The following is a 12,500-nucleotide window of genomic DNA, read 5'->3' as shown; positions in this document are numbered from 1 at the left end:
AATCCCAGCTCAGCCGCCTGCAGTTGGTTCAGAACTCAGCCGCCCGACTCCTCACCTGCACTAAAAAACGTGAACATATCACCCCAGTTCTGGCTTCACTCCACTGGCGTCCCATCCGCTACCGCATCAATTTCAAACTCCTCTTGACTGTATACAAATCTCTCCATGGTCTGGCCCCCACCTACCTGTCTGATCTTCTCCACCACCATTCCCCTTCCAGAGCACTACGATCAGCAGACCAACTGCGGCTGGAAGAACCCAGGGCCAGGCTGAAAACTAGGGGGGACAGAGCCTTTTCAGTGGCAGCCCCTAGACTCTGGAACTGCCTCCCCCTCCACATCCGTTCAGCTCAGTCTCTGAATGTCCCTTTTAAAGACCCACCTCTTTTCACTTGCCTTTGGCTAGTGTCTCCCTTTATGCCCCAGTGTTTAGTTTTAAATGTTCTTTTTTCTGAATTTCTTACTTTATTTTAACTGTAGCCCTTTTTGTTTTTGTGCCTTCCTGTTTTTATTTATTGTACTTTATTGTGAAGCACTTGGGCCACTGTAAATGCGCTATATAAATAGAATTGACATTGACATAGATCCGGATCAGGGCCAGATGTGGTCCAGAGACTGCTTGCAGTCAGATGCAGATCAGATCCAGATCAGATTCACACTAGATCCAGATCAGATGCAGACTAGATGCAGATCAGATGCAGATGTGGTCCAGAGACTGCTTGCAGATCAGATGCAGACTAGATCCACACTAGATCCAGATCAGATGTTGACTAGATCCACACTAGATGCAGACTAGATCCACACTAGATCCAGATCAGATGCAGACTAGATCCACACTAGATCCAGAACAGATGCAGACTAGATCCACACTAGATGCAGATCAGATTCAGACTAGATCCACACTAGATCCAGATCAGATGCAGACTAGATCCACACTAGATCCACACTAGATGCAGATGTGGTCCAGACTGCTTGCCATATGAGTGAGCTCTGAATCTGCAACATTCAAAGCAAAGCAGCTTCCCAGGGCTACCTTCAGTCCAGATGGCGCAGTGGAAGAACTGAAAGGTCGAAACTAGCAGGGCTCTAGGGCTCTTGCTCGCTCTCTCTCTCTCTCTCTCTCTCTCTCTCTCTCTCTCTCTCTCGCCACCTAAACTGCTGAAGGTGACAACTGTGCTTTTTATTCTTCTGAGCTTTTCCTAAAGTTCTGCACAGCACCTTAAGACATACTTTCACACAGGCCTGAAACTCACTTCAGAACTTCTAGACCAAGCAACGAGTAAAAGGGGCACTTCAGCTCATGAGTCACTGTGATGAAAGTTGTGGACCAGGAGGGTGAGTGGGCTATTTGATCAGCTCTCCTAACTGAGGACCATTATCCCATTCCTGCCTAAAAGAAGCCTACTGGCAGCCAGAAAGAGCACCTTTACCCTCAAATGCTCTCTTTCTTTCTCTCTCTCTTTCTCATTTTCCCTCCTTTCCCTCTCTCTCTCTCTCTCTCTCTCTCTCTCTCTCTCTATGCCTGGAGGATGGCGTGTTCCTCCTGCTCAGCCATCCGAAACACAGATAGGGCTAAGAACAGCCGTGCCCGTGTATGTCTGGTCTGACAGCGCTGAGACGAAGATTTATTCACGGAGCCCCCTCGGGGGCCGGGCGGGGGGGGGGGTGATGCCTCTGCGCTCCCGCCGCACACACTGATTCCATTTCAGGCTCTGTCATGCCGGTCATTCAGACGAGATGAGTCGCTTAGCTGTATGCAGGCAGCATGCTCAATGGGGGCTATTTGCTGCCATCACGTTCAATGGGCCCCAATGTGAACCATTTTATGTGCTTCCATTGGAGGGAACACGCCCCTGTGTGAACTACTTATTGTGAGCGAGATGCTCTAGATGTCAGATTGGTGCCATTGTATATGACACACCATTACCATTGTGAGCAATTTACCATTTAACAGCTTTTGTGCAGAATGAATGTGCTGAACCTTTTTCATTCCGCTGTGTGTGATATGCCCAATATCAACCACTATCTCCTGCTGCCAACCACTATCTCCTGCTGACATCACCTCTGGGATGTCCAATAGGAATGATTGCTGCAACTTCCTTTCTTTGGGGCTTGCCCAATAGGAACCATATTCCTCCATTGTGTGGGGTATTCCCAATTTAGTGAAAAAGTTAAATGTCATTGTGTATATGATGAATGACAGTGTGTGTGTGTGTGTGTGTGTGTGTGTGTGTGTGTGTCATGATATGTTTTCTTGCTGCCTGTGCGTCTCCTCATCCTCTCATCCCATCCTTTCTGTGTTGCGTCCAGATCTTCACACGCTATGGAAAGTGCTACACCTTCAACTCGGGCCAGGATGGGCGCCCCCTACTGGTCACCATGAAGGGAGGCATGGGCAACGGCCTGGAAATCATGCTGGACATCCAACAGGACGAGTACCTGCCTGTGTGGGGAGAGACAGGTATGAGCAACACACACACACACACACACACATACTCACGTACACACTGTATGTATATATTCACACACACATGCACATTTAAAGTAAATACACGTGCAAAAGTAGCAACAACCCATACATATACACCACACATGGGCAACATACGGCCCACCGGCTTTCCCTGACCGGCCCGCAAAAAAACAGTAGTCAAGAGCCTAGCATAGAGATAATGCATGCAAATCAATATCGTTGCTTTTACTTCGAAAGCGACTGCTATTTGTACGCCCATACATGCGTGGATGCATACGACGTAAACACCCTCACTGATGTGCTGGTGAATAGTAGTGAATAGCATAGTGAATAGAATTTATGCTTCTGCGTTGACACAATGCAGTTGCCTTTGCGCGTCGGCGTAAACCTTTCAAAGTTTAAGTAAGTAAGTATAAGTATATATACTCTTTTGATCCCATGAGAGAAATTTGGTCTCTGCATTTATCCCAATCCGTGAATTAGTGAAACACACTGAGCACACAGTGAACACACAGTGAGGTGAAGCACACACTAATCCCGACGCAGTGAGCTGCCTGCTACAACAGCAGCGCTCGGGGAGCAGTGGAGGGTTATGTGCCTTGCTCAAGGGCCGCTTGCTCAAGGGCCACTTCAGCCGCCTCCTACTGGTTGGGGTTCGAACCGGCAACCCTCCGGTTACAAGTCCGAAGCGCTAACCAGTAGGCCACAGCTGCCCCCAGTTTTGTGTCTGCTGTGTCTGTTTCGTTCACCACCGCAACGGTTGTTAGAATGTCGAACTCCTACTGCTGCTCGTTGGCAATACGAATTATTCATTTCAAAACGTTACTGACAGATAGACAGTTTACAATCGGATAACCCCCTCATTGGAACCAAAATATGTCTGAGTTTATTTGCAAAGCTTATGTTAGCGAACTAGTATGATGCTACTACCCACAGGTTGCTTGAAGCAGCCGGCTCAACACACAGGGCACCAATCACAGTTTTGTGTATAAAGTTAAAGCAAAAACATAGCCTACATTTTCAAAATAGTTTTCTTTGTGCATGTTGATTAACTAATGACCGCCTACTATTATTGTCTGCTCCACATTTTCATAGTCTAATTCTGCATAGAGTTAATTTAATGATGGTAATGATTTAATGATGAAATGGTGGCACAGGCCTATGGTTGTACTGACTCCTTCACATTTTCATGGCCTAGCTATATAGATATTGTACTACTTTTTTATATCAGTCTTTGAAAACTGAAAAAACAAAAAAACATGTCAATGTCAAAAAATCATTTTCGAGAATGAGGATTAAATACTGGACATATATTAAATATTTCAGTTTTTCCTTCATCTCCCTCACATTTTCATCGGTTCTTACGAGTAGTAATCAAAACCATATGATTTACTTAATGTTATACAAGAACAGAATAGAATTGAACAGAATTGAGTTCAGACACAGAGTTTGGTATTTTGGGTCCGGCCCTCCTCAACAGTCCCAGTTTGTCATGTGGCCCCTTGGGGAAATTAGTTGCCCACCCCTGATATACACACATACACATAAGGCAACATTAGAGGTTACCATGTCTTTGCAAAACACTTAAAGCAGACAGAATGGAAATTGTTGAATAAGGAAAGTTTGGTAGGTGGCCACAAAGTTAGCTACCCTAAATCAGAAAAAAGTTCTTTCCTCCTTCAAATGTAAATCACTAACTTTGAAATGACCACAAATTCACAAATGGGTGTATCTGAATCTGGAGTGTGACACCAACACCAACACAAACTGTGACACAAACAATCCCTCTGATCACCACCACCTTCCACATTTTTACCATTTTGAGTTGGAGATTCAGGTAGCCGTGGCTGGAGCTTGTTGTGAGCAGTCTTTGGCTGTATAAAGTTCACTTAATTGTTCAAGTGGGTGCCAGATAAGCATGAGGGTGCGCTAGGCATCTCATTAGTACATCCATTCTTAGTCATCTTTAAGGCTCGTGATGGCCTCGCGTACCTCTATTGTGGTGGGAGGTTCCCCAATATCTTCTCTAATGGGACTCTGAGGATGTGGCTGGTGAGGTCTGGTTTAGCTGTGCTGCCATGGTGGAGGAGTTCCTGGAAGTGTTCTTTCCATAGGGCTTTAACGGACTCATTATCCTTCAGCAGCTTTGAGCGCAGGGGGTTTAAGATGCGGTAGCTTGGGCCTTTCACAGCCTTCGTGGCTCTGAAGAAACCTCTGTAATCTGCAATTTTTTAGTCTGAGTTTTCCAGTTAGAATTTCCAGAGCCTTTATTGTCCACCAGTAGCTGTTAAGCTCCCTCTCCCAGCCACCTCGATACTAGCCTGGGTTTTCCCATGCTGCCTTACGCGTTCGATTTTATTCACGCTGCTAGACAGCCTGGATTCTATGGACTTCGTTTTCACCTCAACGAAGGAACCAATCACAGAACGGAGGGAGGGCAGCAAGACGATGACGACACACCGAAGCCGTTATGAGCTATTATATGTACAGACGCATTTGATAGACATTCGTAGTGCCCAATCAACGGCTCTGGGCATTCGTAAACCACGTTTCAAATACGAGAAAATTAATGTCTAGTTCCCAGACCCCATCTCAATGAGATGAGGTCTGACATTAGCCAGGCTACCTCGAGTGAGCCATTCATTTGGACTCGCAGGTTATATCAATTCAATCAATCTCTCCACTTCTGTTTGTTTTATATACTAATGAATGTCAATTTCACCATGAGAGCAGACATGTGCTGAAATTTGCGGACGTCATTGTCTCTTTACTTAAGGACATTGACATTGACCATGGGCCAGTGGTGAGTGATTTCAGCACATGGTGCAATGACTCCTTTTTAAACATAAATGTGACAAAGACAAAGGAAATGATCATTGATTTTAGGAAACGACGCCCCCCTCTTCCCCCTGCTATCATAAATGGGCAGTTTGTTGAAAGGGTTGAGGAGTACAAATACCTAGGGATAAAAATGGACAGTAAATTGAAGAACTTTAACATTGATCCTACTTTTATGAGGATGTTACACCTGTTTTATTGAGTCTGTTTTAACCTTTTCTTTTATTAGCTGGTTTGGGTCATTGTCTATGAAGAACAAAAACAGACTGGAGAGCATTGTTAAAGTATATAGTAAGATTGCTGGCACTAATTTTACTGACCTCCACCATACTTTTGACACCAGAACGACCAGGAAAGCTTATTCGGTTGTTGCGGACCCCAGCCACCCCCTGTTTGGGGAGTTTAGACTCCTCCCCTCAGGGCGGAGGTATACAATGACAAGGTGTAGGACAAAAAGGTTTAAGAATTAATTTGCCCCCACTGCCATTTCTCTGATTAACAAATCGTTTTTAAACTACTATTTATACTTACAGTATATTTAAGATTACCTTGTTTATTTATTTGTCTCTGTATGTGTCTTAAATGTTATTTGTCTCTGTATGTGTCCTAAATGTTTTGATGTGTATGTCTTGTAGGATGTTGTATGGCATATTTGTTGGTACTGCTGGCTGTTAAAACCAATTACCCCTCGGGGACATTAAAGTTTCCTTACCTTACCTTAATTTGCCAGGCACGAAAGGACATCCTTTTTTGGAGATGTTCTGAACATGCGGTTTTATCTCTGTGTTATTCTCATCAAACCTGTTCTAGTGTTTTCTGGACTTGTAACCAAGGGTGCTTTTGTAGATATTGAGGATAGTGGATATGAGCAAGCTCCAGTGCTCCTTGGTGTCATCACGATATTCTTGTTGAAACCTGTTGATGAACTAAGGATCGATGGGGTTGGGTTTGTCCTGAGGAACCAGACTATCAGTCACCTCTCTGAACTTCCTGTGGGGATGAATGAGCGTCTCATGACCATCCGTCTGGTGCTTGCCAATAACCAGATGGCAACAGTGTGTGTCCGCAGAGGAAGTACAAGAGACCTCTTATGCCTGCCAGGATGAGACTGTCAATAATCGCCAAAGAGGATTAGATTATTCTCCTAGGTGACTTCCGGGAGGGTCGGCCGGGACCAACACCAGGAAGGGCACTATAGGCAAGACAGGCATCGGGAACATAAACTCTAAGGCGGGGATCACATCAGCCAGCGGCAGGCGGCAGCGGCAAACGTAACGCAACACTCAGACCATAATAAGTTTTATCTTGTTCCTAAGCAACACAAACGGTTTGTCAATTGAATACGCTCGTGTTGCGCTTTGAAAGTTGAACCAAGTTCAACACTCAGCTTGTTCAACGCTGGCGACATCTTGAGACATCTTGGAGACACCCTTGCTTCAGACAGTGACATCTTATTGACTACGTTGTGGTAAGAGCAAGGGATCAACATGACATGAGCATCAAAGGGGCCATGATTGATTCAGATGACTGCTGGACAGATCATCGGCCTCATTACATCCACATTGTCCATCAAAAAGAAGACGAACGATTCAAAGAAGAAGAAAAAAAAGAGGACGATTCAAAAGAAGCAGACCCAGTCAAAACTGACACACACACACACACACGCACACACACACACACACACACACACACACACACACACACACACACAACCAGGGACTAATCATGGACATATGATGCAATTAAGGTGCAAGGACTGCAGACTCGACACCTTTGCATTTATTAGCATTTCAAAGTCATCCCCATCTTAGCCTTCCAGGTAGGGCAGTTATGACAGAGACCCCTACCAAATGCTCCCCTTTAATGATGGCCAAGATAAATCATGGTACTTCAAATGATATGCCTATGAGGGTGTGTGTGTGTGTGTGTGTGTGTGTGTGTGTGTGTGTGTGTGTGTGTGTGTTAGCGTGTGTGTGCTGGCCAAATTTGTGTATATTTATTTTGGATTGTGGATGCAAATAATGAAGTTATTGTGTGTGTGTGTGTGTGTGTGTGTGTGTGTGTGTGTGTGTGTGAATTTCTGTTTTTATATTAATTTGCCCATAGTGACTGCAGTAACAAAGGATAGCATGATTGACATTCTCACCACAGTTGCTGTTTTCACAGCCTCTCTCATGTATAGTGCTGTTGTGTTTTGATAAAGGCTGTAGCCTGTACTCTATGCATGGGTCAGATACAGAAGCTCCTTCAAGGCTCTCTGTGGCATCGGAACAGAAATGCAACAGCCTGGAACTAAACACAAACTATGGCAGTGGACTCTGGCATTGACCTGGCTCAAACTTTGCACAAATATGAATTGTGTTTAAGTCAGAGGCAGGCATACCAGGCAAAAGTTTGAAATTCCAAAGTGTTACATTTTTACTCTTATCCATCCATGTTTGTTCACCGACAACTACCTTTTAGATCATTTGTAGGTGTTCAAAAACATGATATGCCTTGAAGACAAAGAAAACAAAGAAGTTTTGCCTGTGCCACACAGAGAAAGCATTCAAGGAATTTGCCAGTCCAAGTATCCCTGGGCCCACTCTGAGCCTGCTACACACAACCATGCCCTCCTTCAGAATGCCGCTGGGAATTGTGCTCAGCCATTCACACAGTGTCACCATAGGGCCGTGCCTTATCAGTTCCAGAGATAGCTCTGCTCCAAGTGATCTCCAGGAGATGGAGCAAGCCTCTGTGTACTGAACGCCTGGGGACTGAGTCTCAGGAGAACATCAGCGGGGAATGGCAATGTAACAAGCGGCTGGGCTGTGAGTAAGAGTGTCATGAAAATAAGAAGTGTCATGGGGAGTTAGAGACAGAGAAACTGACAAGACAAGACAGGACAGAGCGCTGCCAACTAATGTTCTTGATACCGGCCAACAGTTTCAGATGGTAGATGTATAGTATAAAAGTATATATACTCTTTTGATCCTGTGAGGGAAATTTGGTCTCTGCATTTATCCCAATCCGTGAATTAGTGAAACACACTCAGCACACAGTGAACACACAGTGAACAAACAGTGAGGTGAAGCACACACTAATCCCAGCGCAGTGAGCTGCCTGCAACAACAGCGGCGCTCGGGGAGCAGTGAGGGGTTAGTTGCCTTGCTCAAGGGCACTTCAGCCGTGCCTACTGGTCGGGGTTCGAACTAGCAACCCTCCGGTTACAAGTCCGAAGCGCTAACCAGTAGGCCACGGCTGCCCCAATGAATGAAAGATGAACAAGCCTCAAGCTCACAGACTGCCTTTTTTTTTACATCACGCCATGGTTTCGGATACAGAGAATGCATTTGGAGAGCACAGGCTTTGGAGAACACATTTGACTGGTCAGAGATGTGAAGAGTCTGACCAGACGAGTGAAGAAGGAGAAAACAGTCTGTCTGTATGCAAAGTAGCCAATCTGCTGATCCATCGAGAGGATAATGATGTCAAAACTGCACCAGAACTAATCAGTCATGTGGTGCGTAAAGTGATTTGTTGACTCAACACCGTGAGGCCGTCTTGTTGCTTTGCCACTACATGTACATGTATGTGTTGGCATAATTTAACATGGTATAAGCAACCAGATGACTTGTCTGATGTCAATGTGTTGTGTTTTTGTGTAATAAACTTGACACTGCACATTGGCATAACTTTACCCGGTCAAAGGAGTTACCGGTACGTATAATTTTGTGTGTTGAACCTGCAGACATTCTCTTTGGACAGCCCACAAGGAGACTTTAACCATCACAGCCCGGCCTGGTATCAATTACACTGTCTCCGCCAACACGTCAGCGGCTTCACAAGTGACCAGAAAGGCCCTAGATCTCTGGAATGAGTCCATTAAACAGAGCTGCAGCGCTGCTATGCCACGAGGAGCATCAGACTGCTACACCATAGAGGGTGTCCCAGGTTATAGACAGCTTGTTAAGGGAATATATGGAGCAAAAAGTGGTTAGTGTGGTCTGCTGATTCAGCATGGGGGAGTGCACAGGAGTGTTATGACAGCTCTGACTGGTCATTTTTTATGGGCTCCTGGACACGTATACTAAATGGGTTGATGGATGTGGTGTCTGGTTCAATCTTAGTCAGTGGAGAGTTGTGATTGGCCCACAGGGAACCGGGTTAGATTGAGGGGGGGGGGGGGGGGGGGGGTCTGAATCTCCATTATTATCATACAGACCTCACCTCAACTCTTCAGGTATTCACACCTACATGAGAAGCATTGATTCATTTATCCTGCCAATGAAGTTTTTCATTAAAAAGAAAGCCTCATTTTTAGCTACACTTCACAAATTACTAAACAAGAACACAATCAAAGAATTACAAAGCAAAAGAGCTAAGCGAATGCATTGGGAGAAATATGCAAATGTAGAAGCAACGACACAGGGATGACTTTCGGTTTGAGTTGGGTTAATGGCCCTAGCTCACAGAGACAGAATCAGACCGAGGCAGAGAAAGTAAGTCTGTGTGCAATATGGAAGCTACTCTGAGATAATGAGGGGTTTAACTGGTTTAATATAATATTTTATACATTCGCTGACAAAGCTCATGAAATGGTTATGGATCCAGACTTTCCAGTTAAATGCTATTGGACCCATGTAAATTGAAATTAAAGCTCAGGTTCAGACATCTGTGCAGTTAAGAATGTATACTGACAAACACACACACACACACACACACACACACACACACATTGACTGCTACTCTATACCTCAGTACAGAATTATCAGCAGGAAATCCTACAATTCATTTTGCTGGACTCAGTTGTCAATACTTGGCCATAAGACTGCAGTAATTAGGCTTGGCTTGACAGAAGAGGAGGTTCTGTATGTGTGTGTGTGTGTGTAACAAGTGGAGCTTTTGTTTACACCATGCACATCATCATGAGATAAAAACCTGAACATACCTTTCTGATTGATTACACAGACACACACAAAGCACACACACAGGAACACACAGGCACACACACATAAGAGACAAAGTCTCTCTCTCACACACACACACACACACACTACTTCAGCCATCAGGGGGCCCCAGTGTTAATGTGAAATCTATACGCAAAGAGTATCTCGCAAGATGGCTGCTGTTGAGTTCCATTGATTTCTCCTCCATTCAGCTTGCTTCTGGTGCATTTCTCAAAGCCTCTCTTCTCTGGGCGCACGCAGTCAATCACCCCAATTACCACAGCAAGGCCGTCTTCTACAGATGCTGGAATATTCCCCGCTTTGGCTGCGCTGTATGGATCTGTGTAAAATGCTGGTTCACATCTGAGTATGTTTTTTTTCTTTTTATCTTGGGTACCACACAGCTAGCAGCATTTTTCATCAGAGAAACTAAGAAACTGAGTCTTTGAGGCTGACAGTAGCGATTGCAAAGAGGGTGAATCATAAAGTGAGAAGTGAAAGTGGTCCAAAAACATGAAAGTTACTCTCTGGTTTGCTTTTCCCTTCTTGGTTGGGTGTGGGAATTGTAGCTTTCAAAACATTAAAGACAAAATGACTTACTACAAGGTTGAAAGGGATTTCAGTGGTTGTCCCGATGGTGGTGGTACGAATGCCATGATGCACAAAATATTTCCATAAAGCTTTGATACTGCAAAGAGAGACCACAGTTCAGTGTCACTGTAATGTAGGTCACTTTGAATGAAAGTGTCTGCTAAATTAATAAATGCAACGTAAATGTGAGCACTTTTGTCAGAGATGGGGCAAATAATCCTGCAAGGAAAGGCAGTCTCAGCTTGTTTGCTCTTCAGATGCCATTCTTATGGAAAATCATCCTGCCTGAAAGTCTTTTACGGTGCACTGAAAGAAAACCCTGACAACCACATAAATAATTAGAGCACCATGATAGACAAGAGTAGCATATGACATGTTTCACACTGACACACCGTAAGTCAGACAGACAACCAGAATTCTCCTTAAAGCGGAAAGGCAAAAAAAAAAAAACGTAATATGAAGCAAAAGATAACTGTAGCGTCTCATACGTGTCATAAAAGATAATCCTTATCAATGTGTTTTAGAAAATTAGTTTCGGAGTTGGCTCTGTGTGTTCTCCGAAAGGACTGCGGATGTTGGCTCAGGAATGCTCGTCACTGTGCTGAGAGAGAGAGACAGAGAGAGAGAGAGAGAGAGAGAGAGAGAGAGACAGAGAGAGAGAGAGAGAGACAGAGAGAGAGAGAGAGAGAGAGAGAGAGACAGAGAGAGAGAGAGGGGGAGAGAGAGAGAGACAGAGAGAGAGAGAGAATGTCTCTTTATCTTGTAGTGGAAGTGTGTCTGTGATAAAGTGGATACTGTGTCTAGTTGGGAGCCAGGCTCTTTGTTATTTTATATGGAGGTTATCAGCCTACCCCCTCCAGCAGGGCTGGGAGGACATGCAGCATATGTTTTTATCTGATGCGGAGCTGTGGAGAATATGCTTTAGTTTAGCAGATGCGGCTTCAGGTTTTCTCCTTCCAGATCCACGATAAACACTTTCATAATCCTCTCGCTCGCTACGACTATCAGGTATGACAACAGCCCAGAGAAAGCTTAGTAAAATTGTAACGTCAGCCACCTTAAAACTGTAACAGTCTAGTTTGTCTTGTGTAATGCTGTCATTTTAACAGCATGACATCCTATAATGCCAATGTGAAAATCAACCAAAGGCACACACATCCAGAACAGGGAACTTTAGGTGCTGGACAGAGGAAAATGTTAGTGCAAAAGACTCTGAACACCAGACACCCGCCCCCCCCCCCCCTTCCCCCGAAATGTTGTAATAATTTACCACCTTTGTAACGTTTTGGGACCCAAGCCCTTCCAACAAGCAGCTCCATACACTCCCGTTTGGGGTGACTAGGATGCATTTCATCATGTATGGATTTCTGTCTCACTTTATATTACAAATCCAAACCTATTTTTTATATACATTACTAAACATGACTAACCGAGAACATAATGTGATCTATTGTAAAGTACATATAAAATAGGGCCTCTGTGTTTTGTTGTCTCCTCTGACAAGTAAACATGTCTTCTCTCTCTCTCTCTTTCTATCTCTATCTATCTCCCTCTGTGTGTGTGTGTGTGTGTTTGTGTGTGTGTGTGTGTGTGTGTGTGTGGCGCGCGCGTGTGTTGGAAGAAGGTGGTGGTGGGGTTGGTGATTGGGAAGTGTGGGGGTGGATGTATTAGGAT

At 44.6% G+C, this 12,500-nt stretch overlaps 1 protein-coding gene across 1 annotated transcript in view; it reads left to right on the top strand.

Annotated features, from left to right (window-relative positions):
- LOC143104916 (acid-sensing ion channel 1B-like) overlaps positions 1–12,500 on the top strand; it is a 60,976-nt gene that overhangs the window by 31,444 nt on the left and 17,032 nt on the right. The window contains exons 2-3 of the mRNA XM_076269247.1: positions 2,310–2,460; positions 6,118–6,362. Of these exons, the coding sequence (XP_076125362.1) occupies positions 2,310–2,460; positions 6,118–6,362 (396 nt within the window). The remainder of the gene's footprint in view (positions 1–2,309; positions 2,461–6,117; positions 6,363–12,500) is intronic.

Source organism: Alosa pseudoharengus, unplaced genomic scaffold (assembly GCF_046254945.1).
Source record: "Alosa pseudoharengus isolate Yale_2024_CS ecotype anadromous, Long Island Sound unplaced genomic scaffold, YU_APseudo_1.1 YU_APseudo_1.1_scf_5, whole genome shotgun sequence".
NCBI lineage: Eukaryota > Metazoa > Chordata > Actinopteri > Clupeiformes > Clupeidae > Alosa > Alosa pseudoharengus.
The sequence above is the reverse complement of the archived record's forward strand: the minus strand, read 5'-3'. Positions and strand labels throughout refer to the sequence as shown.